The sequence below is a fragment of the Anser brachyrhynchus genome, assembly GCF_964034855.1.
Source record: "Anser brachyrhynchus genome assembly, chromosome: 20".
NCBI classification, from domain to species: domain Eukaryota; kingdom Metazoa; phylum Chordata; class Aves; order Anseriformes; family Anatidae; genus Anser; species Anser brachyrhynchus.
Genome location: NC_137713.1, coordinates 2,665,720 through 2,689,976, shown reverse-complemented (window position 1 = coordinate 2,689,976; position 24,257 = coordinate 2,665,720). Strand labels below are relative to the sequence as shown.

The 24,257-nt window shown below is 42.3% G+C and overlaps 2 protein-coding genes across 14 annotated transcripts; one reads left to right on the top strand and one right to left on the bottom strand.

Moving 5' to 3' along the window:
• Positions 1–19: 19 nt before the first annotated feature.
• On the bottom strand, positions 20–18,494 carry MYO19 (myosin XIX). Of its 3 annotated transcripts, XM_080563566.1 has the most exons (25): positions 18,353–18,494; positions 18,063–18,193; positions 16,080–16,224; positions 15,163–15,311; positions 14,814–14,927; positions 13,908–14,040; positions 13,621–13,690; positions 13,153–13,255; positions 12,880–12,976; positions 12,301–12,377; positions 11,819–11,909; positions 11,448–11,619; positions 11,086–11,159; positions 10,871–10,992; positions 9,037–9,150; positions 8,458–8,634; positions 7,424–7,570; positions 6,840–6,947; positions 5,842–5,912; positions 5,331–5,440; positions 3,285–3,448; positions 2,670–2,799; positions 2,400–2,485; positions 1,746–2,054; positions 20–816 (listed from the first exon to the last, which is right to left on the bottom strand). In XM_080563566.1, exons 2-25 carry the CDS (start codon positions 18,072–18,074, stop codon positions 688–690), a joined length of 2,904 nt encoding a protein of 967 aa, XP_080419692.1. In that variant the 5' UTR covers positions 18,075–18,193; positions 18,353–18,494; the 3' UTR covers positions 20–687. The 3 variants fall into 3 exon arrangements, with proteins under 3 accessions (XP_080419692.1, XP_080419693.1, XP_080419694.1); XM_080563567.1 differs by lacking the exon at positions 18,353–18,494 and having other exon boundaries at positions 18,063–18,336; XM_080563568.1 differs by lacking the exons at positions 15,163–15,311; positions 18,063–18,193; positions 18,353–18,494 and having other exon boundaries at positions 16,080–16,219.
• On the top strand, positions 3,464–24,204 carry PIGW (phosphatidylinositol glycan anchor biosynthesis class W). 11 transcript variants are annotated; one of them, XM_080563599.1, is made up of 7 exons: positions 3,464–3,487; positions 4,474–4,567; positions 4,867–5,002; positions 8,181–8,339; positions 10,385–10,444; positions 12,898–12,994; positions 19,032–20,593. In XM_080563599.1, the coding sequence occupies exon 7, from the start codon at positions 19,046–19,048 to the stop codon at positions 20,561–20,563; it is 1,518 nt and encodes a 505-aa protein (XP_080419725.1). In that variant the 5' UTR covers positions 3,464–3,487; positions 4,474–4,567; positions 4,867–5,002; positions 8,181–8,339; positions 10,385–10,444; positions 12,898–12,994; positions 19,032–19,045; the 3' UTR covers positions 20,564–20,593. The 11 variants fall into 11 exon arrangements, with proteins under 11 accessions (XP_080419725.1, XP_080419724.1, XP_080419723.1 ...); XM_080563598.1 differs by lacking the exon at positions 3,464–3,487 and having other exon boundaries at positions 4,348–4,567; XM_080563597.1 differs by lacking the exon at positions 3,464–3,487 and having other exon boundaries at positions 4,348–5,002.
• Positions 24,205–24,257: the final 53 nt, after the last annotated feature.

Here is a 24,257-nt window from a genome sequence, read left to right as displayed (position 1 = left end):
TTATGAATGGTCAGACACCTTCACAAGATACTTAATGGTTTTATTTAAAAGTGGCCTACGCAGAAGAGCTGAATGTTTTCAAGACCCATGTACGCAACAAAAAGATGGTATGGGCACCCCTAGGGAGAACTTTGGCCCCTCAGCTGTGGCTAGGTAGTGCTAGAAACACATGGCACTTGTGAGATCACGCATAGTTTGGTCCTATAGATAAAAAGCAACAGTCCAGTGTCGCTTTTCCCTGAGACGTCTGCCTTTAGTGTTACAGCTGACTGCTACTTCCTCAGTCACAGGTTACTGAATGTTTGCGATCAGTCTGACTAACTGTGCCTCTCAACGAGAATCCAGCACACATCAGAAAGGTTTGCCTTTTTTGCTATCTCATTATCAGCCTCTTGCTCTGCCCCTGTAGTGCCAGAAGAGTTCTGTTCAAGTATATGCTGTTTAAAGCACTTGATCTAGTTTAATTATGTTGAGTGTTCTCATAGTGCTATTTCCTCTAATATGTGCGTGTGTGGGAGGAGGAATATCCCCCATGCATTCTAAGTTTGTAGTATATTATATGTACAATGCATCACTATAGAAAGCTCTGAGGTAGCAGCAGATATGGACGTTGAGTAATTTGAAAGCAGCAGCCTGCAGCAGTCCTTCCCTGAACGAAAAGGTTCGGTATGTGCAGATGGCCAAAACTTAGGTTGGAAGGAGTCCTTTTCTGTCCAATAAAATCTGGTTAAATCCAGTGATAGAATAGGCAGCTGTGTGGGGGCTGACATTAGCGTAATGCAGGGGAGACTTCTTACAGTGAAACTTGACAGAGCCCTAGAAGAAAAAGAGGTGGAGAGGTCAGTTGATGCTTTGCAGGGTTATGAGCTAGTTTGGCTATTCAGACTAACTGCTGCCCTAGTACACAAGCAACTGTTGAATGTGACTAAGGGTAGAGGAAGACCTGCAGGGGTGTCCTAGTACGGATTGATTTAAGATAAGTGATTACTGTGAAGAGTACCAATACCACAACGTGCACTGAAGTTAGCTTAAACTCTCAAGATCTGAGTATTTAGTTGGTACTGCTTCTTCCGACTTATAGTAATTGTGACCATGCGCAAGTTATAGTCTTGCAAACATGATTTTAGGCAAGTTCAGAAATTTAACAAACAGGGACAAGTTGATGTGTAAATGGAGTGCAACCTCACAGAGAAGCTGGTGTGGGCTGTGGTTTGCTTTTAGTAAATGGTTTTTAATTCCATTCTGCGCGTGAGTAGGAGGTGAAGTACTGGAGAGTTGTTCCCTGCCTTCTGCCCTGAAAACCCTCCATCCTAATTAGTCTGCGTGCAGTCATCTGCACAGTGATGTTAATACAGAATTACTGGGATAGCCAGCATCTTTTTCCCATATGGATGCTTTTTTCTTGCTGTGTTTTCCAGTTGTACAAATCAAAGCCCCCTAAGCAGAAAAAAATACATAGTATGTAACAGCAGAGCCCACATTTGAATCCTCTCCTGTCTGTTTCTGAAGCAGAGCTTTGATCCATTTATTCCTATGACAGACTAACAAGCACTTTCATGCTTAGGTCTCATTTCAGTCCTGTGTCTAGCTTGATCTCTTGATGTCAGAATCATCCTTGCATATCTAACCCAGTGGACAAAGGAAGACTGGAGCCTGATAGCAGACTTCATGTCAGTACTGCTACAGGATCCTGAACTCATGAGAGCTTAGGTGTGCTGCTGAGTTGAGGGTGTGAGGTATGTTACCTGTGGGAGAGCTCTAATGGAAGTAATGCCACAGCCAAGGAAATTGCTTTCTGTCTTGTAGCAGTCACTCTCCTGAAGTACTTTCAAGCATGCGAGCAGGGACAGGTCTCTCCGGAGTCCCGCTACGGTAACAGGTGCAGCAGCCAGGACGAGGCTGAGAGGCCAGAACTGAATTACTGCACGTAGAGGCCAGGTTGTTTCCAAAGAGCAAGCTGATTTGGCTGACATTGCTGTAGTGCCAGGAACTGAGAACGGTGGCTTTTCTTCACCCTCATCCAATTCTGCTGCTGCCAAAGCAGCCATTTCTGCCTGATAAAGAGATGCAGAACAGTATTCCTAAACAAGATTCTCCAACATCTTGAACAAAATTTAAAACTGCAAAGCTAAGAGTCTAAAAAAATAGGCCATCATAAAGGATAGGACACCTTTTGGGATGCTTTCCCATTTTATAAAGATAATTAGGAATGAGTTTGTTCTGCGGTCTCTAGCTGCCACCCTGCAAGCATTCATCATCTACACTTCAGCTTGAGAAGAGTTTCTGGAGACCTGTCAGTATTGGTTTTGTATAGTTACTTGACAGCAGTAGATTATTTCTCCAACAGTACAAAGCCTCAGTCACTCAATTTTAATGCTTTCCTGCACCAACGTACTTACTTTCCATTTCCTCCAGCAATGCTTAATAACATTAGCAGCCCTGCGCATCCTTTGGAAGCGATTCTTGGCTAACCAGGAACGAATAGCTGAAGATTTAATTAAAAGAAATGTGAGTACAAAGAATCTCAGCTTCTGTTGTGCTCAGTGTAAGAGAAGTCAGTTAAGCTTTCTCCATGCTCACTTAGCATATCCATTCTTCCTCTTTAAGTACCCAGTGTAGCTGAAATGCTACTTGCTGCATTATGCCCAGCCACACCCTTGTCAAATTACCTGCTTGGATGAGGGTTGCAGACCTTCTCTCCTTCTCAAGTTTCTTCTGTTTAAATCTTCTCCAGCAACACTGAATGCAAAATGCTTTCTCGTTTAACACCTCTGCTCGTTTAGCTTCAAGTTGCTCTAGCTGCATTGGGGATAGGAGTCTGCAGTTAATAGTCAGGGACAGCTGTTTTAACCCTTCTACAATCATTTGGTATTCTTTGGAAACCTGCATACACGTTTCAGTGTCCCAAGACTGCTTCTATTTTGAAGTGACAGCATGTCATTAATGCTCATTAGATATATATAAATTAAAATGAAAAGTGTAAGTATCTGAGGGGGGAAAAAAGAGTATGGGGGGGGGGAAGCAGATACTCCCAAAGTCACAGTAGCAGCTGGCTTAAAACTAGCTCCGCTGAATGGGGGTCCTTTTATGGCTACACCCTTTAGTATGCAAGCTTTGCAGAAGTGCTTTCTCTGCGTTTGTCAAAAAGAATTTGCTTAGACCTGTATAAATAGCCAAGTGTGCCAGCTGAAGCCACGGGAAGCTGTAACTGAAACTGAGAGGACGCTAGCAGCACTAGGTATGAGTACACTCCAGAACTGTTAGCCAAGAAATAACACGCTTACCACAGAATTAGCCATAAATACTTTGGTTTTGCCACAGTACACTGAAGTGTTATCTGATCTCTTCCCTGTTGGCTCAGCAGCATTTCGTCCCGTGACAACATTCTGAAGTATCTCAAAAATGACAGAACATGATGCTTTGTCATCATCTATCACTGCAGTCTTGCCTGCAAATGAAGCATTGAAGAGAAGGTATTGCAAAACTTGTACATCAAGAGCAAGTAACTGTCTTTATACTGACACTTGGCCACTTAGGGAGTATGCACCTACAACGGGAGTAGGGGAGGTGATGGCTGAGATATTACTAGTTCTAGCTATAAGGGAAAAAATGCAATAGCATAGATTTTGCCATATGGTAACAACTAGAAAGGCAGCTCAGTGTGTACAAACTAGGATATAGTTTGGGTGCTCAGGTGTTGTCTTGTTGCCTCCATTGCAGCCTGTTCAGACTAGCGCAGATAACGATACTTTGGGTAGATCTAGACAATGAAACAAGGATGGGGAGGACTCAGCTGTTCTCACATTGTTTAAAGTATACTACCTGGAAATGTTAGAAAGCAACAGCAATGCAATTGAGAATGGATTTGAGCAGCTCAGTCCTAAGAAAATCTGATGAAATAACCAAAACCCCAAGCTATTAGTAACAAAGAGCAAAAAGCAAGGTGCTAGACTGATAGTGTTAATGTACTGCATGATGCAGGAATAGAAAAAAAATTCTACACAATTCTACAGCTTTAATAGGGTATCGGAAGCAGCTAAAGGAGTCAGGGTCACATACTAAGCAGGAGTTTATTGCAGCATTAAGAGGTTATTAAAAATGTTTCTAGGACATTTTTTTTTTTTACATTACGAGACAAACATGTTAGCCGGATTAACCTATTTGGAAATAGAGGTAGACTTAATTCAGACCTGTCCTTGAAAGAGATTGTGTTGCTCAAGGCAATGCTGCATGAGTATTCTGCATGCCCAGTGCCGGAACTTGATGGTCTTTGTATCTTTCCATCCTGGACACTATTTGCTTTTCTGCTGTACTTATTTCTAAGGAGATGAGAGCATTTTAAGGTACTGAAAACAAATATAAACAATTCTTGCTTACAGGAAGACATCTGGTGACTATGAGGCTAGGGCTAGGCTGATAAGGGAACCAAAAGCTTATCCATGTGTTTAGGAAATTGTTTTATTTTGTTTGCAGCTTATAACCTGCTAAAGATAAAAAGGAATAGTAACCTATCACAATGAGGCATTTCAACTAATGGGTTTCTAATTGATGGAGAAAGATATGGTGTGTAAGTAATTTTCCAGCCTGTACTTCATTACTTCATTCTATTTCGGCAAGGTTAACAGATTTCCAGCCATTTTACTTAGCTGAAATAGGCTGATACTTACTGGTTTTGTTTTCTACGTCTACTGGTTACTGAGCAGACCCTAGAAAATGGGATTAATCTGGGAGAGGGAAGGGGTTTGCAGTAACTTGCAATATTAAATGTAACTACCTGATGAGCTCCTTCTTTGAGGGGCTCATACCAAAGACATTACCTGGTAGACTGGATTACGTTTTTTAAAGTCCATCCTCGCTCTTGTTTAGAAAAAAAGAATTGCATATAGAAGTTTGCAAAAGGCAGAAGAAGCAGCAGAATCCAAGTAAGCTAGAAGGTCAGTGTGTTTGGCAAGAAGACAAGGTGGGAAAAAAAAAAGGAAGGAGAAGGAATATAAGCAAAAAGGTAAGTGGTTTTCAAGTTTACTTAAGAGACAGCTCTAAATCAAATTATATCAGGGGGCAACCCCAAACACCATCATAACTAATTTTTCTACTGAAGAGGAACACAGAAAAACAGCGGTAAGATGAAAGTTTTGCTGTCTTAAAAAGAGCATGCTATATATATGCATTAGGCAAATTAGAAACTGAAGTCAATTTAGATAAATTAGGAAAATATTTTTGGAATAATGGTCTTGCTAAGTGCTGAATGTAATAATTGCATCTGATTTATATAGTAGCAACTTGGTGCAGTAATTTATTTTACAGCAGAGGGATTATCTAAGGAGCCGTACCTTTTTTCTTGGCAGTATGATAGTTGCTTTTATCACACATACTGTTTTTATTGTACCCACGTGATCTTCTCAGTATTTCGTAGCGTTCAGTGAAACTTTCAAAAGAGATCCTGATAGACAAAAGTAGGGTTAATTCTAGGCAAGTATCATTTATTTACTATCTGGTAAGTAACCTATCCTTTGAGGGGAAAAAATGGCAGAATGGCTTAAAAAACTCAGCTCATAGACTGCAAATAAACTAATGTCACCAACTGGTAGTCACCAACGTGAAAGAAACTATAAACTTGCTGCAGAAATTCAGGAGGCTGTTTGTTGCCCAAAAATATTCAATTACTTTTGCTTGTAACAAAGGCTGGGCAGGAATTATGCTTGTTTATGATAACAGCAAGCTTCACCCCGTCAATGCTGAGCTGTCAATAACATGAATAAATATACTTCTGAATAAATAATATACCACTAATTGCTATAGAAATTGATCATGCAAGACATTTCCCAAGAAGTTTGGACTTACCTAATAGGGAAGCCTGCTGCGCTGATGGTGATGGCTTCAACTATTCCACATGCCTGAAGCTGGCTGAGAACCTGAGACATAAATTGAGTTGGTTTAGGCAGGCAAACACTGTCTTGTTCTTTGTGGAAGCTGCAGTGAAGCTGTGCATGGGATGTGCTCAACCCAAGCCACATTCAGCTCAGCTAGTGTGTGCCTGGCATGCCTCACCACACTGGCAGTCAGGGAACAAATGGAGAGGGTGGACAAGGTGATTACAGGACTACTGAGTTACTGCATTGTACAACAGCCAGAGCAGGGACAAGGCAGTGCTGATACGGAGGGAAAGTCCGCTTGTGCCTTCTCTTGTGGTATCCACATACCCTGCATTGACCAAATGCAACAGAACAGAACCCAGTGTTGGTATTTTAACACTAGTGTGCAATCAGCAAATTCTCAGCATGTTTAAAATAAATGCAGCACTGCCTCAGCTGTTTATTTTCCCATCAGAGAAGGTTCTCTAGTTATAGCTTTAGCATCTGCCGTTCTTTTCCCAAAGACATGCTTGTCAGCTGATCTCATCTAAGTTGGCAGTCCTCCCAGACCAGACACCAGAAGATGCAAGCAAACTTATTGTGAGTATGCGCTGTGAGGATATCTGTGTGACCAGGGCAGCCAACAGCCAGATTACCCTTATCTACTTTGCAGACTGCAAAGATAGCTCTCCAAATGACCTAGGAGCGCTTTGGTAAGAGAATTTCTCACAGAGCAACAAGTTGCATCTGAACAAGCTGCTGAGCTTACTGGTGCCATTTCAGAGGCATCATCAATGATTGTGAAAGGACATTTATCTTGGAAGTTGCAAATGAGAAAAAGCTCTTTTGAAATGTACTGTTAAAAAAAAAAAAAAAAAAAAGCTTTGCAAGTAAATCAAGATCATCTGAGACCCAATGCAAAGCCTTGCATGTTGTCTCTAGGGAGCCTCTCATTGACTCAGTGAGGAAAGGCTTTTGAAGAATTACCTCTTCTCTTCTAAAAGTCAGTGCCTTGCAGTCAGCGTTAGGCTTGATGCATCGGATGTAATGTGGTTTGGTGCTGTTTAAGATTTGCATGAGATTTTCAAGTGAACCCTGCAGAAAACAAACACAGGTATAATTAGGGATTCTTCCTCCGCAGGTAGTTAAGCTAATCACAGCTCTTCTATAAAAACAAACTGTTTTTTGCAAGAATGGCTCTACAGACTCGGTGTTAGCAGAGCTGTTCTTTAAGGACATCTCGAGCAAAAATTCACTCTATGGATGCTTTTAAAAATTGTTGATAGTAAATTCAGAAAGTTTCTGAAACTGTATCAGGGACAGCAATTAAAGCTAGCCCATCAAGAACAAGTAGGAAGAAGCTTAATAAAAGCAGATGCCCAACTGTTAAAGGAAAAGGTAAGACTGGAGTGAGTTAAACTCTAAACCCAGAGAATATCAGAAGCCTGACAGTACTTAAGTTTTACATCCATCTCAATTAATAACATTTACCGATCTTGTTTCCAGCTATATTGTTTTCTCATCTACTTACGAAGACAGCAGTAGAAAGTAGAAACTTGAATAGAGTGTACCTTGAACTTTGACACCACTGTAACAACAGCTGCTCTGTTCTGGGTTCTGACATTATTTTGGTGCCTTTCTGTCACAGGAAATAATTTTTGGAGCAAAGGGTCCTTAGAATTCTGCAAAACAAGGATGAGTTCTGGTGGAATGGGGTCCTGCAAACACAAACATGACTCATTAGCATTTGGCCTTATGCAGAAAGCTTTGAAGATTACAAAAAATTCCACATAAATAAATGGAATAGTATTTCTGATGCCAAGTGTGACTTAACCGCAGCTGTAGTTTCAAATCTGTCTACATACATTCATTCATAGTCAGATTTGAGAACAGAAAATAGTTTGGCAAAACATCTAGCAAATCTAGTCAAATGTATGACTGCTCCTAATGTTTTTCTTTTTATACAACTTAAGTGAGCTAGAAATCCAAGGACTAGTTTAATCCCAATTGGACAGTCTGCAACAAATATTAGAAAGTCTTCCTTTTAAATTAGAGTTGATATTTTTTTCCATCACCATAGTATCATTTGCTGTAATTTCTGATTATGAAAGAACTGATACAGGACTGTCATATCTACAGACTATTTCTTTTGTCCTGTGATAGTACAATGAGGTCAAAACTTGAGTTTCTTGGTATTTTCAGAAGTTTCAATGGTGACATCCATGCTCTTGTTTCTCATAAACTTATCTGAATTTTTTATGAGGCTAAGTGCTATTTTTATGGCTATATAAATGCCCTGATGCCATTAACACTTCTGCATTGTCTCAGGAACAGAAGAAGCCCTGATTTGGTAATACATGATCCACTTAATCCTCAGCTGAAGGGTCTGTTAAAAAAGATTTTACTTGTGCCAGTGACCGTTCACTGAAAACCAGACTAAGAACATGATCCAATTCTACATGGCCTGAATGGTTTATTTGGAGCGAGGTGAGCAAATTCAGTAAACATTGCTGAATATACATGCTAGTGATGTTTTAATTTAAAATTTCTTTTGGTCTACAAGGTTTTGTTTTGTTTTGAAACAGCTGATTCTGAAAACATCTACCTTGTTTTTCTCCACCATTGCTTCCAGCTGATAGCAGACTTTGCCAGCATAATGTGAAATAATGAAGTTAGGCTTCTTGCTAAATTTGTCTCGACTTAAACATTGATTATCAGACAAGGCTTTCTCAATCCGAGTTTGAAACAGGTCAGGGTTAGAGGATCTATTCAAACGGCATTCCTGCATAACAGACAAGACAAAATTGCAGCATTTTGTATTAGTCAAAAACAGTTGTCTTTAATAATTAAAAGCCAAAACACTTTAAATTAAAATCATAGCCATTTTGCTTTTAGAATTGCTCTTGGTATGTAAGCCCTGTAATACTGTGGCGTTAAAAAATGTAATTGAGGCTTCATGTTTGAATCAAAACATCCTGGATCAGTGGAAGAAAAAAAGAAAAAGACTGAATAGAACAAAGAAATGTCATGATTGTAATGAGCATTTAGTTTCAAAAGGTAAGCTCTGCAGAAAATTGTAGCTGGCAAGTTTCATACTAATTTAGTATTCACGTTTTCTTTGGGGGCTTGGGACAGAAGGCAGGCAACTAGGCCAGAAGCACTAGGACTGTAGGTGTGCACTTACCTCATTTAGCAAAGAAAAAATGCTGAGAGGATTGCCCTCGATTAGATCAAGACAGTTCTGGTTGTCCTGGTAGTTTATGAAAGACCACTGTAGACCTTCAGCTGCATATTCTTCCTGAAGTAAGAGAGAAACTGGATGTTCTGCAGCAGAGGGCACTAGAGCTCAAATAACTACATGGTTTTTTTTTTTCACAGTTTGATGCAGTTACTGTTTAACAAGTTAATCACAGACTCAGCCTACTTATTCAAAGACGAGTTCACGTTCAATGGAAATCTTAAGAAAAAAAAATGCTGAGGATGTTTTTACCTCAAGTAGCTTTTGCGTATGTAGCAGCAGCTCCTATTGGAACAGTTTGTTTCATCATTTGGGAAATTTACAGATTTATCAGTGAGACCTACAAAGCTTCTTTACAAAGTAAACAGAGGCCAAGACACTGAGACAAACAGACACTAGCAAATAGACACTAAGCCTCTCCTGGCTGTACTGGTTTTTCCCTTGAAGTGCAAGGAACGCACAGAACTCCTTAGACTGGGACATAGCCCTAAACCTACCATTGTGTGCCAGACTTTATTAACTTGGCTCCATTTAAACAAAGCCTGATCCAAAAGGAAATGGAGAAAGGCATCAGTTGAAACAATTTGTACAATATTTACGCCGAATTATGGAACAAACTGTCAGGAGTGCTTAACAAGCAGAAGCCCTGAACAGTTATTTTAAAAGTCTCCTGCCAAGAGCTTGCTCAGCATAGCCACTAATGGCATTCAAATGGTTTGGGACACAGCCAGATCAAGAGAGGTAAGAGGGCAGGCAGGAATTGGCAGGAGTGCTACAAGCAGAGGTCGTGAATTAGTTTCAAGGAAAGTAACCGTGTGCTTGAACTTGGTTTCCATCTTTACTGACCATTAATCCCTGGCATACTGACGAAGGTAGGTGGGGAAAAAAAAAAAAGGCATATGAAAGCACAAATTATTGGCAAAGAGGTGCTATTGTCCTGAATAAGTTGATATAACTATGCTGTGAGGCAGAAGGTGCCATCATGTTGGTGCCATTAAGAAAACAATTTCCCAGATTCCAGTTAATGGCAAAGATCATTGGGGTAATGCATGTGTAATGTAGAGGAATTAACCAGGACAGAAGTACATCTATTAGAGAAGTACTCCAGGTCTAGCAGGGACTTTGTAGTTCTCAGAGCACTCAGATGAGAACTTGAATTAGCAGTGCATGCCCAGTTAGGTAGGTGACTGCAACGTATTTAGCATGGAGCAGATACCTTCTCTGTTGTGAAAGACAAGTCTTGTACTTCCTCATTGAAGAAAAAAGCTGATGTGCAATCTTTTTGTCCTTAAAGGCACTGGCGTGACAACTGGGTTTATGAAGCTGTTCTCCCGTGGCAGAAGGCCTCCACGAGGTACCACATACTAGTGATGTTCACATTACAAGATTCTGTTGGGTTTTCTGTGCTGGCACTAAGTCCAGGTCTAGAAACTTTATACTTAGTGAATGGTTATGAGCAGCAGCTCCAAGAGAGTCACGATGTAGTTTTACACGTTCAGCTCTCTGAGAAGAATGCAAAGAGTTTAACAGGCCACAGAGCCAATGGAGCTATGTAACTGGGAACAGGTTTCCAGTACCCTAGAAGAGTTAACTGTCTCATTCCAGCAACTGCCCCACTCTTTCTTAAAAAAAGCAATTTTTACTCACATCCCACTGTTTTTGTGGCATTATTTGCTTAACTGAAGGTTGCAATCTGACCAGAACCACAAATGCAATTAGAGAGACAAAAGATGCTGTTTTAAAATCAGATATTTGGCATTTGATCTTAGTGGAATATTACCTGTTGTGCTTTCAGATAGTGTGCTACAAAGTGCTGCTGCAGTTTCTCATTGGCATAGTTAATACAAAGCTGTTCCAAGTTGTTTTCAGGAAAGGCTTCAAAACCGTAAACATCCAACAAACCTAGGAAGAATATGGTAAGCTAGTGCATTTTGGTCTAGGAGTAGATTGAAGGACTTATGGTTACTCAGTTAAACCAGGGATGAATAACCGTACCTATGAAGCTGGTCCACGCTGACGTATCTGCATAAATGCTTTCGTTTATGACCAAAACAAGCCATTCAAATAATCTGCAGACAATGACAACTGGATTAGTTGGAAAAGAGCTTGCTGTTCATACTGATCCAACAAAAATAGTTATGACACGCTGCCTGGCTGACATTAAACAGCAGTTCTCTGAAAATCTATTAAATACTGCAGCTATGTCAGTATCTGTGACTGAATCAAGGGTGTATCAGGAGGGAAAGGCGGGGTTATACTATTATTGTGTCCAAGCAAAAGCCAGAGAAAGTAAGTCTCCTTGACCTCCCTGTTCCCTCACAAAAATTAAATGGATTGGCACAGCAGCGTGGCCTTACTTAGCGTAGATCACTTTGGCGAGGCAGTCTCTCCTAGTCTCACATTCCGCTCTAGAGCATGGCTTCTTGAAGACTTGCTGTTGTTTTCCAGCAGTTATTGTTCGAATTCGTAATGAGTCCAGTAGCTCCTCAACCGGTATCTTCAGCAAGTCTCCAGTGATCTTCACAAAATCTTATTCAGGCAAGAAAATGTTGGAAGATTATCTGGAGTGTCAAATGAATGCAGCCCCTTTAAAGTTATGGACGGTCTAGAGATTATACCACAAAACGGCACTTCTGTGAACTCACTAACTTAAACGTGGGATTTTGGATCTTTTTACCCAAACCCGGGAGAAAGTACTCTTTAGAGTACGGCATGCTTGTTGCCTCACCTTTGATTTTGTCATCTAGTTCACAAGGCTGAGATTCATCCAGTGGATTAGAAAATTGAATATTCCCAAGATGGAGAAGGCCTGACAATACCTGCAATATAATCAAGCACTGAGTTTTCTAAAACAGAGCTCTTCCTCCAAGGCAGCATACTCTTAGCCTTGCCCTTGCCACATGAACAGGGCAAGTCAAAACATTTCTACACACAAAAAAAAGCAAGTAGATTCCAAGCTTCTACGGTAATTCCTAGTGCTGCACTACTGAAGGAAATCTAAAGCTCACAGGTGCAGGCTTTTACTTAAAAACTAATATTTGGTTATGCAACATCATGTGTAGCTGCAGGCTCGCCAGGCAATATTGCTGCATCTAATACCAAACAACCCATGCTCTGGACACTGATACAGATTTACTTCTGTAGAAATCCCACACTAAAAAGACATTCTGAACATCGTCAGCCTCGTGGTGACCATGCATTGTACCTGACCTTGAAAATATTGTTCTGCGTGGAGCGGTCAATGCCCAAGTGAAACATTGCATCCCTGGTCACCTCGAAGCAGTCCTCTGAAAAGCCAAACAGCTGTTATTCAAAAGGAAGCCGTGCACGCAGGCATGCAGAACACTCTCCACCACGTCCAGTTTAGCTGGAATTGTCAGAGGAGATCAAGAAAGCCAGATACTCTTTAGGTAAATCCCAGAGGACGAGCTGGAGAACCAAGTCACTGGCCTAGCACCGACTCTGCGGGGCTTGGAAGTTAGGCAGCAGGTTGCTGAAGCACATCCAAAGATGAGACAGTTTCTAAACATAACCACAGAGTGATGCAAATTCGCGAGGCCAGAAACCACTATTTCAAGTCAGGTGAAAACCGTTAACAGTGCAAACTCAAACTTAAAACCAAATCACGTTAATGCTAGTGGCTTTGCAAAATGTCTGTTGAGGCCAGACCAGGAGCCTGTTGCCTGATCAACCTGGGTCATGGGATTTAACGGGACAGACGCATTTTTGCCTGCCTTCCTTCAAAGTTATAGCTGTTATTAACGGCCAGTCTGTGAAATTGATCTTTACCATCTAAATTTCTTTCAGAATTTGGCAGCCAGCAGTAGTCAGCCCCTTCTGGAAGGTTCCATTCCAGCCTCTCCTCTGCAGTGGCACCTTTTGTGATCTGGAGACAGAAAACAAGGTAATGACTGGATTCTGCCTTTGGTATTTACATCTCACAGACAAGGAAGAATAATGGACTGGGGGTATGATTTAATTTGGAAGCTGCAACTGCGTTAAATCTGGTGATTTCATACCCACTGTTTGTCAGAAATATCTAGCAAAATTAATTGAACACACCTGATAAAAAATATGAAAGTTTCTCTCACTGGGGGCCTGATAGGCAACTCTTGTCTTCTCCAAAAGGAAAGTCTGAATGGAGGCACTACTCAGATGGTGGAATCTAGAGGGGAAGGGGAAAAAAAAAAGAAGCAAAGATTTTAACCAAGTTCCCTCACCATTTGATAAGTGTTCTGTTGTCACAATACAGACTGACTAGGAATGCCCTGCAGTCCATCTTCAGTTTTGTGCAAGTTTAATATAATAGTTTATTCAGAGTTCTTAAATGCATCTCTGTTTTTCCATTTCTCTCTTTTAGATATCAGGATGAGTGCTGGCAGAAAAAAATAAGAAATAATAATGTAAACTGCCAGCAGATCAAAATATTTTCTAAAGACATTGAATATTCTCTGGCAGACTTTAGAAATAGGTTTGTAAAAATTTAAAGAAAGAAGACAGTAGATAAGCTTTTTAAACAGTAATTATTACCTGTCTAACTGAAGCTGGATATATTTTCCAAAACGGCTACTGTTATTATTCCTCAGGGTACATGCATTTCCTGTGAAATTACCAGTGACACATACAGCATAATCAGAGTGGTTTTACTCTTCCGTGCGGGACATACAGACATTAAGGGTGATTTGTATACAGTTCCAGTATTTGAAGAGTTTGTCTTTTAAGGAGAGGAATGAGAGGTAGCTTAGACTTGTATATTAACAAAGAAAATTCCCACCGTGGCCACTACTTGTCTTTGCTGTTAAAAAAGCTACTTTTACCAAATGCTTCCATGACGGGGTTGGAATCCAACACTCTCTTCTCTATCCTTTCCACAGTTTCATTGTCTTTTGGGGAGGTAACTGAAGCAGCAACAGAAGCATAAAATTTCATAAGGCAGCGAGATGTCCAGGTCTGCAAGAGACAGACTTGACAGTAGGCCTTTGTTTTTACTGTTATTAGTTATGTCAGTTAGTGAAACAGTGCTAGCTTCCGAAAACACAGTACGCAGCTGGCGGTGACGCTAGAGAGTAACTATCTCAGGTTTATAGCTCTAGTTCAGCAGAAACTTTCTGTGCATATCCTTACGTGCAGCAGGCACATTTAAATCCTATTGAAGCGCTTTGCTGAACAGCGGTTTTACTGAGATGTACTGAGATCTGGAAGCTCAGCTAGAATTAATAGCTAGTACCTTAACATGAATTGAATGTAAATGCACTTTGAATCATTAACATTCAGCAAATCGTTTTGTTCTCAGGCTTAAAAATATTCTCAGTTATTTTGCAGAATAGGAATGGATCATTACAGAAGGGCCTAGGATAGGATCTGAAGTATCCTACCTCTTTTAAGTCTTTATATAGGGTTTGCTGAGATAATAGCTCCCTAACAGCCTAAGCTGAGACTTTAACTCAGGTGCAATTCCTATCAAATGGTCTAAATATAGCCCTTCCAGAAGTGACAGATGTTACCTAGAGAGTAGTTATATTAAGTCTATTTGATTGCAGCGATCACTTAATGCTTTATGCATATTTCAAGAGAATCTTGCTGGAGCAGACTGGCTACATGCTCTGTCAGAAAATTTTTTTCCTTCTTCTTTGCTTGCTCACTGAAATACTTTGTACTACAAATCACTACCAAATTTCAAAGCATAAAAACAATGTCAGGACAATAGAAAAAAACTTCCTTACCTTCCCAGCACCACTTTCTCCACTAACAATTATAGACTGGTTTATGGGGTCTATCTGGCTTTGAACATTTCTGTAGGTTTGTTCAGCCACTGCGAAGATGTGAGGTTTTAAATCCTGGCAGTAAAGCAGAATATTCATGTTTAAGAGAACAGCAATTACACAGTTCTACAGCAATGGGCAGCAAAGGTCTTCAAACATTTATCTGAAAATAGTACTGCTCTTTTAGTAGAACTCGTATTTCAGTAGAAATGGGTTTTATCCTTTAGAATTATTTTGCTCACGTAGAGATTTTGAAGAACTTGAAATCTGGGTTCTGCAGGAGGACAATTATTTCAAACATAAGGATTACCTGGGGGCGAACTGCAACATGGTACTCTCTCATAAGCTCGGGTGAATAGAGGCAGGAGATAGGCTGAAATGGGTTTAAAGCCACCAGGCTGCAGCCAGCATTTGTATAAAACAAGTTTACAGTATATCTTGCTTGAAGACATTTCAGAACTGAAAGATACACCTTCTATTAGTGTCTTTTGAAAAGTATATTCAACTCTTCCTGTTCCTATTTGTAACAAAAATCTTCAGAATGTTATCTATTATGTTTAACAGAGAATGGGAAGGTGATGAAGAAAGATCTATAGATATAATATGCATAAAAATGCCTTTAAAAGTTGCCCGTGTTTTTAAAAAGCTTAACGCATGTTAACTCTTCAGTTCATTAAATCCTGTGCTTGTACGAGGTTTTCCACAGTAAGTCCTAGAAAGCAAAGCCATTCATTTGCAGAACAGATAGAGGCAATAATTCCCCGTCTACACTAGGAACAGATCTTAGCTTGTCTCAAAAGGGCTTTTAAAAGTCAAGTGAGAAGTTTACTTTTCAAAACTAATTTCATGGGCATATTTTGAGTCTATGTCAGAGCCTTGTTTTCTGATATGTTCATATAAACCACAACTGCGATCACAAGGTCATCCAAGAGTCCTTCAACAGCATGAAGTCTCAACCACAACCCCATGCTACCTGAAGCAACAACACAAATATGAGTTCTGCAGGCAGAACTTGCTGAGAGATCGGTGTGGCTTAACTACAATAACAGTATTGAAAAAGAAAAATTCAACCAAGACAAATGTGACTAAGTTAATTTTAATAGGCTTTGAATATTTAACTACTACGTTCATGATAATATGAATGTGGCCAGAACACTAATGATATGTATTGGCAGACACCAGGGAAAGTGATTCCTCAGGAGGTGCCTCTCCTGGCTGGCTGCTTACCTGTTGTCATTGTCACCGGATTAACTTTGGTGAGGTCATCAAAAAGATGCAGCTTCTCTTCATCACTGAGAAAAGCTCTAACCTCTTCTTCAAATGGTTCACTGAGGTCATTCTGGATGACAGAATCTTCTTTTTGGCCATTTACCTAGAGAGGATGTTAGGTCAGCACCAGTCCAAGCCTGAATATAGCTGGACTTTCACCTCATCCCCCACAGGTTATAGCTCTTCTACTGCTTCCATATAACAGCAGTTCAGGCTCAGCAGGAATCATAACTTAGTATATTTGAGCTCCTGTTCCTCCCAGTTTGAAAGCAATGTCCTCGCCCTGCATCAATGCTTCCCATGGTGTAGTCTGTTTTTAGAAAGTGTTATCTGGCATATGAGAGCTGGCAGGCTGACAACACTGTTTGTAGGTTGAATTCATTGCTGGCAATTCTGGCTGTAAGCGAAGGCACTCGGAAAGAACGTGCCCTTAAACTCACGCTATCCAGTGCTAGCAAATGTCCAGGTCATTCAGCACAGATACACTTGTGCAGTGTTCTTAAATGGTATATTTCTAAGCCCATGAATGTCATGCATTCAATGCAAACGCTGCCTTGGGCAGAGGGAAGCAGGAAGGACTAGCTGCAGAGGCTAAGGCAAAGCTGAAAGCTACTGTAGTCCAACACAACAGCAGTTTTCCTGGGAGAGACCTTCATTTTTACAACAGAGATTGAGAGCCCCAAGACTGATGTTGCAGAGTGCATGCACTGCAGCCAGGGGAAAGAGACAGTAGCATTGTAAGAGGTGAAGACTATTAGGTGAAGATTTGACCCCTTTGAATCACTGAAAGTATTTAAATCTTAGCCTCTGGGCTCCCGTGTCCTTGACAGTATTATTTGGAAGGACACATTTGTTGCATAAACGTAATGGAAAACTTAGAAGAGATTTCAGGTCCTGCTTGTTATTTTTGGGCTAGAAGGGAAAAGACACCAGTCCTGGTTTTTACATTCTGGATATTCCTTTGCTGTTCCCCTTCTCCTTGACAGAAACTCCTTCAAAGTAACCCTACTCATTCGTATTTAGTAGCATAGCTATGCAATTCTTTACAAGTTAACCAAGTTAATGAACAGTATCACATTGTTTATGCACAAAAAGTGCTAAATTCAGTTAGCAGCATTCTCACTACATGAGCTAAGCTCTTGAACCGAGAGGAAAATATACCACAAAACCCCATTAACACATTTCTAAAAAAGCAGCAAGAATAACGTATTCATTTAGGAGCATTATTATCTTTTGCAGACAGCATAAGATACTAATTTCCAGTAACAGAAAATTTTACGTATCGAGGAAAAAAAAATGCTTAGCAACGTAGTTAAGCTTTGCCATCAAAGTGATTTCTGTCGTTCTCTGAATGAACATTAGAAGCTTGCTGCTTTCACAGAGAACAGACACGCAGCTATGGGATACCCCATGGACAAGATGAGTTTCTGCCAGCTGCCCGTTCTTCCTCTGCCTTCTCACTTGCTCGCTGTATTATTCTGGCACCAAACAAGTTCTTAAGGAGCCTATTGTGCCACCGATATTGCAAGTCCTGAGAAGGAGCTCCTTTCTGCTCGCCTCCACCCTTTTGCTCAACATCTCTTCGTTCGAGAAGAAATGTTGATTGCTTAGCCAGAAGAAAAACAGTATTTGAAAATAGGACTTGTGACAGCTACACTGCACGGCTCACGCGTTCATTCTGCTGAAGAACTACCCTTAAGGATACACTTGCTACGCGTATTAACGCTTGCCCCATTAATGCCAATGGCATAACAAACATCACCTCTTGGTGTTAGTAACGCAGCTCAAAACCACACGGTTAATACGTCCAGCCGAGCTCCTGAAGTAGGGGTGAATATACGTTAGGAGTTACCTAATCTTAACTGCCCGGAAACAAGCCAACGTTTCCATCCCTGCAGTAAAAATGTAATTAGCAAACCCAATTCCTGGTTTCCTTTTTACCTGCTTGGGCATCTTGGCGCTTCCCCAGCGCGGCGCTGCGGGTCGGTCCGCCCCACCCTAGGGGACGCGGGAGCGCCGAGGCGTTGTGGCCTTCGCCCTGGGGTCCCGCATCCAAATCACACCGAGGAGCCCTTAAGTAAAGCAGAGGCGTTAGCACAGAGCGGCTGCGGTCGCCCTTCACTGCGGGAATTTGCCGATTTCCCCGGCTCGCTCTGACGGGGGAGGCGCGGGGCGCTGGCGGCGGCCCTGGGCGGGCAGAGCGGGCCCTGCCCGGGGAAGGGGCCGCTCACCGGGGCCGAGGGCAGCCGGGGCGGCGGGAGGAAGGGCGGCAGGAGGAGGAGGAGGAGGAGGAGAAGAGGAGGAGGAGCCGGAGCCGCGGCGGGGCTACCCCGTGGCGAATCGGGCGCTGCGGATCGGCAGCTGCCGCCCAACGCTGAAAGTGCGGGCGCGGAGCGCGGCCCGCGTTTACCTCAGCGGGAGGAAGGGGACCGGGGCGCTGAGGTGGGGTCTGGGACGGCTTCCCTTCCCTTCCCTTCCCTTCCCTTCCCTTCCCTTCCCTTCCCTTCCCTTCCCTTCCCTTCCCTTCCCTTCCCTTCCCTTCCCTTCCCTTCCCTTCCCTTCCCTTCCCTTCCCTTCCCTTCCCTTCCCTTCCCTTCCCTTCCCTTCCCTTCCCTTCCCTTCCCTTCCCTTCCCTTCCCTTCCCTTCCCTTCCCTTCCCTTCCCTTCCCTTCCCTTCCCTTCCCTTCCCTTCCCTTCCCTTCCCTTCCCTTCCCTTCCCTTCCCTTCCCTTCCCTTCCCTTCCCTTCCCTTCCCTTCCCTTCCCTTCCCTTCCCTTCCCTTCCCTTCCCTTCCCTTCCCTTCCCTTCCCTTCCCTTCCCTTCCCTTCCCTTCCCTTCCCTTCCCTTCCCTTCCCTTCCCTTCCCTTCCCTTCCCTTCCCCACTGACTCTATCTCATGCTTCTGATTTCAGCGCAAGAAAGCAGGATGTCACAAAAACAGCTGAAAGAAGCCTTTATCAGTAACCTGAACGGAACGAGCTTGCTGGAAGTTTCGCTGGGCTTGCCTCTAGCTCCGCTCTGTCTGCTTTGCAGAGGACTCCTCTTGATTTTGTATTACCTGCACAATGGGAAGCCTCTAAGTTCAAGGAAATACAGCCTGCTGCTGGACTTTGTTGTGCTGGTATCTCCTCTCCTGTTCTCCTGTACAGTCCTGTCTCCAGTCATCTTTTTTCCGCCAAGCATCATTGCAGCCATCTGTGCAGGAATATTTTCTAAAATATACAGCCAAAGAAAACACGGTACCAGAGCACCTTTCAGGCAAATTGTAAAAGACTTCCAGAAGACGTACTTGGATTCAGAATACATTCCAGCAATAACTGCGTTCCGTGTTTATGTCAACGTGCTGACATCGATCGGTATTTTAGCAGTGGATTTCCCACAGTTCCCAAGGCGATATGCCAAAGCTGAGACCTATGGAACTGGAGTTATGGATTTGGGGGTTGGAGCTTTCATTTTCGGTAATGCTCTTGTTTGTCCTGAAGTTAGACAAAAGTCATATGTGACGCAACCACAATTTTCCCATCTGGCCAAGCAGGTTTTTTCCATCTGGCCGTTGATTTTCCTTGGCGTTGGACGACTCCTTAGCGTTAAATCTATTGAGTATCACGAACATACTTCAGAGTATGGAGTGCACTGGAATTTTTTCTTTACCTTAGCATTTGTGAGGCTCGCAGCATCTCTACTTTTAGCCATAATTCCGAAAAATAAATCTTGGATTGTGGCTATGAATCTCGCTGTACTTTATCAGCTTATTCTTAACATTACCCCTCTGAAGACATTTGTCTTGCATGGCAATGGCAAAGATACTAGGGTTGGCTTTTTCAGTGCCAACAGGGAAGGCCTGCTCTCTCTCTTTGGATATCTAGCCATATACATGGCAAGCGTGCAAGTAGGGCTCTATCTGATGAAGCGGAGAAACTCAGTCAAGGACTGGATGGAAGCAGTCTGTTTCTTACTGCTGACCGTCCTCGTGTTCTTCGTACTTCTTCACTTGTCACAAGCACACGCAGACCCCGTGTCCCGCCGGATGGCCAATCTGTCGTACTGCATATGGGTCGTTGCTCACTGCCTGACTTTCTTTGTCTTCTTCGTAGTGACTGATCTCGTGCTGCTGTTCACGAAGCTTCTCGTGAAGGGCTCCAGTGTGCCCTCTTGTTGGAGCGTTGCAAAGCCCCCTAACGCCAGTAAAAAGGATGAAACGGAGGCTGTACCTATCAGAAGGGAAAGTGAGCTGTCGCACGCTTGCCTGATTAGTGCCGTTAATAAAAACCAGTTACTATTTTTCTTGCTTGCAAATGTTATGACTGGTATTGTGAATATAACGATAGATACAATCCACAGCAAGACTGCATTTACATTATGTATACTGCATTTGTATATGTTTTTTAACTGTTTAATTATGTATACATTGCATGCCAAAAATATAGTATTAAAATTTTGGTGATTCCACCCTGTCTTGAGGGGACTAACTAAACTTTATTTGGTGTTCAATTAAAACTGTATTTTAATGATATGTAAATACAATATTTTATAACTTAGTATTTATAACAGCTTTTTATGACAGTTTTTAATCATTATTTATATGTATTTATTTATTTTTAGGTTTTGTTTTACCAAATTATACTATCGGTACTGTTACCTGTTGGAGATGTTGCACACTTTCCTGAAAACTTGGTTTCTGAGATCATTTGCTGAATACTTGTACTGTTTCTGTAAACACGTATGCAGAAGAGTAACGTTACGGCTAGTGAACTGCGGATTCAAGAGGTATGTTTATATCCAAGTGCTGGTAAGATTAGATAACGCCATGTAGAGTAGAAGCCAGATGAAAAGTAAGAAAATGAGTACTTGTCTATAGACAGACTTAGCTGTGTCTAGATCTAGCTAGTTCAGGCCCTTGCATAAATAATAGATAAGAATAATTCTTTATATAAAATCTATTGGATGAGTGGATAGTTAAAAACATGTTTTGGCCCCAGTCCTGCAAGGATTTGTGCATATGCTTGACTTTGATGGCAGTAATTGTATGTGGAATGTTAATCATAGACTGAAATCTAAATTAGCCTTTGAATTAAAGCTAAATTTTATTTTCATCCTCAGTGATGAATAAAAATGACGACCCTATCTAAATATGATGCTCTGAATGATAAAGCCCCACTGCCGATGAATTCATAAAGCAGTTGGTGGAATTTGTGGTGCGGATAATAAGAGCTGCACAGCCTTTTATAAGAAAATACAAAGATCCAAAACTAGTTCACCCCCAACCTGCATACCAACATGTTGTGACAGCTCATCTTTAGCAACACGGTAGAATATGGTCTTAAAGTACTCAAGGCTCACATATTTGTCTATAAAATTGTTTTAAACAGTAGCTCATTTAATACTGTATTTTGACAGCCGAGCTGTCTTCTAGTGGGAACAGTCTGTATGAATTCTTATTAGCAAACAGTGTCAAATGGAAAGAAGCACGATGCAGTGGGGCAGGATACCAGCAGAGTATTGGTAAGAGAGGTGCTCAGTTTCTCCATCTATCACAGTCTTCCCGTAAGCTCAGAGCAGAACACCCTTTTTGTTCACTTTCCTAACTGTGACAGTTCTTCCTGACCTCATTAAGTTGTTGAGAAGAGAAATACATTTAAAGATCATGAGGAATTCAAGAATGGGAGATACAAATACTTCAGAAGTGGAATACAAACTGTAGTCGATGATGGATGTCTAATGTCAGTGGAGTTACAGGAGTGTACATGCGCCATATTTCAATTGTTTCCTTGTCTGTTGAATGCAATGAATCATAAAACCTAGGGAGATTAAGCCTCTAAATCAGATCCCTGAAGGCAGACATGTTGTGGAATATTCTTGAATTTATGGGGTTCTCTCAGGCTTTGGTCAACAGAAGGATGATGACTGAAGGTTATATACTGTGGACATGCTGAGTTTATGCTTGTTTACTTCCAAGTTATAGCCATATAGTCTTCAGAATTAAAGAAAAACAGCCTGTATTGTACTAGTTGCAGTTACTGTTGCAGACAAATGCAGTTAGTAGGCAACTCTGTCTTACAAACGATTATCATAGTTTGTAGCAGAGTTTCCTGGTAACTGTTTTTCTGGTACTTTATTTTAAAACAATTCCTAGCCTTGTCTAGAGAAGAAAGGCTTCCATCACAACCTGAATGGCAGTACTCATTTGTGCAAAACTCCTCATGGATATTAATTTTTGAACTGTTTGAAGCACAAGACCTGCAACGAGTTCTACCTGCGAGCACAAGTCTATCAGCGTGATTCAGAATTAAGGCGTTAATTGGGTGTGACAAAGCCGAGTTGTGTCTGGACAAGCAGCAAACTCTCTAGACGCCAACGCCATTTCATGAAGCAAAAATTCCGTGGGAGGTTTGCTGTGTCTGTGCAGAGCCCTGTGAGCAGCGGGCTGGTCGCAGGACTGGAGCTGTGGTTGTGGCAGCGCTGGCGAGCCGAGGGGCCCGTAGCGCTCGAGTAAAGTGTGAGAACAGCGCAGCACTGCGTGGCGGTCTCCCACTTTTAAAGCCATCTGAAGTGAGTTGTTCACCACTGAATTAATGAGGGACAATTAATTCCCATTACTTACTGTCAATAACCAACGTGGCAAATTCTGCCCTGAAGCAACCAGCAGTTATTAATACTGAATGTTTAGGCTATGAATAGATACAGATAATTAACCATGCTTCTGCAACAACCACGAAATGCAAGCGAGCATTCTTTGGTCCCAGAATCTGTACCAGAAAGGCACTGTATCGGCTCAAAAAGATGCAAGAGAAGTTAGCGCTGTGATACGCTGGAGACACTTTCTTCATGTACACCTCGGTGCCTGCTAGCTCAGCGGCTGGCAGGGACAAGGGCACTACATTTCATTTCACAGCTGGGTGTGTTTAGATGAGTAAACTCACAGAGATCTACAGATGTATGTGAAAATAAATCAAAATACGTTACATAATTAGTGAAAGTTGAATATATTTCAACTAGTAAGGCTAAAAATGGTTGAACTATAGCATGCCACTGACTTTAATGATTGTAAAGCAGAGGACTGGGAGAACAGAAATTGTTTCATCTTTGATGCCGTAATTCCACTGAATGACCTTTCTGTAGGGCTGCGGGATAGAAAAAATGTAGGTGAGTAGAGCTGATTGCATTTATCCTTAAGCTTGTTAAACAACGGTTACTCCTTACCAAATTTCATTGGTTTTAAGTGTGTCATTTTTTTATTTTTATTTTTTAATTCAGACAGCAGCACGCCTTCCTTTCCAACCCAGTCGGGTCTCTTTTGAAGTCAAATATTACAATAAAGATTTCAGCCGGTATCCTATTTCAAAGCTCCCGTGGCTGGAAGCGCAGGCCTTTCTGCCAGGCGAGAGGATGGGCACGCGTGTGGAACGGCAGCGAGGCGCTGCCTCTTCCCTGTTCTGTAGGCAGCAAGGAATTTTCTAGCAGCGTGAAAAGCCCTTTTCCGTGGATAAATGACGAAATTGAACGGCGGTTTCCATACATCTTTTATTAACATGCGCGTACGTAACCCTGAGCACGCAGGGTTTGGGGTGCCGATGTATGATCCAGGGACAGAAGTGGCCCAGGGGCCCGCATGAGTCCATGTCCACCACACAGTAAGGCGAGATGCTGCCGCTTGCCACAAAATGCCAGCTTATTTATTTATTTATTTATTTATTTTGATAAGAAAACGACGAAAACAGCTGCAACCTGCAGCTCCTCACGGTGCTTCCATGAGAGGCAGGTGGTGTGCCAAGTCAAAACCATCAACTCCTCCCCGGTAACGTTTTTATAACGAAATGAGGGGAAAAAAAAATAAAAAGCCTGAGCATCGCCTGTGCCTGTGGTGAGGCCTTTTATGGGCTCCGGGCCCGGTCCCTCCTGCCCAGAGGCGGCAGCAGCCGCCGGGCTCCCCTCGGTGGCACCGGGGGGCTCCGAGCCGAGCCGAGCCGAGCCGAGCCGAGCCCCGCCCCCTCACGGCCCCCCCCCAGCCCCGGACCCGTTCTCTCAGAGCCGTTTGTGAGGGGGCCTCGCCCCGGGGCTCCTCAGGAGGCCTCAGCCCGGGGGGGGGGCGGGAGGTAACGGGCGGGGAGCGGCCCCGCCACCTGGGGGGGGGAAAGGAG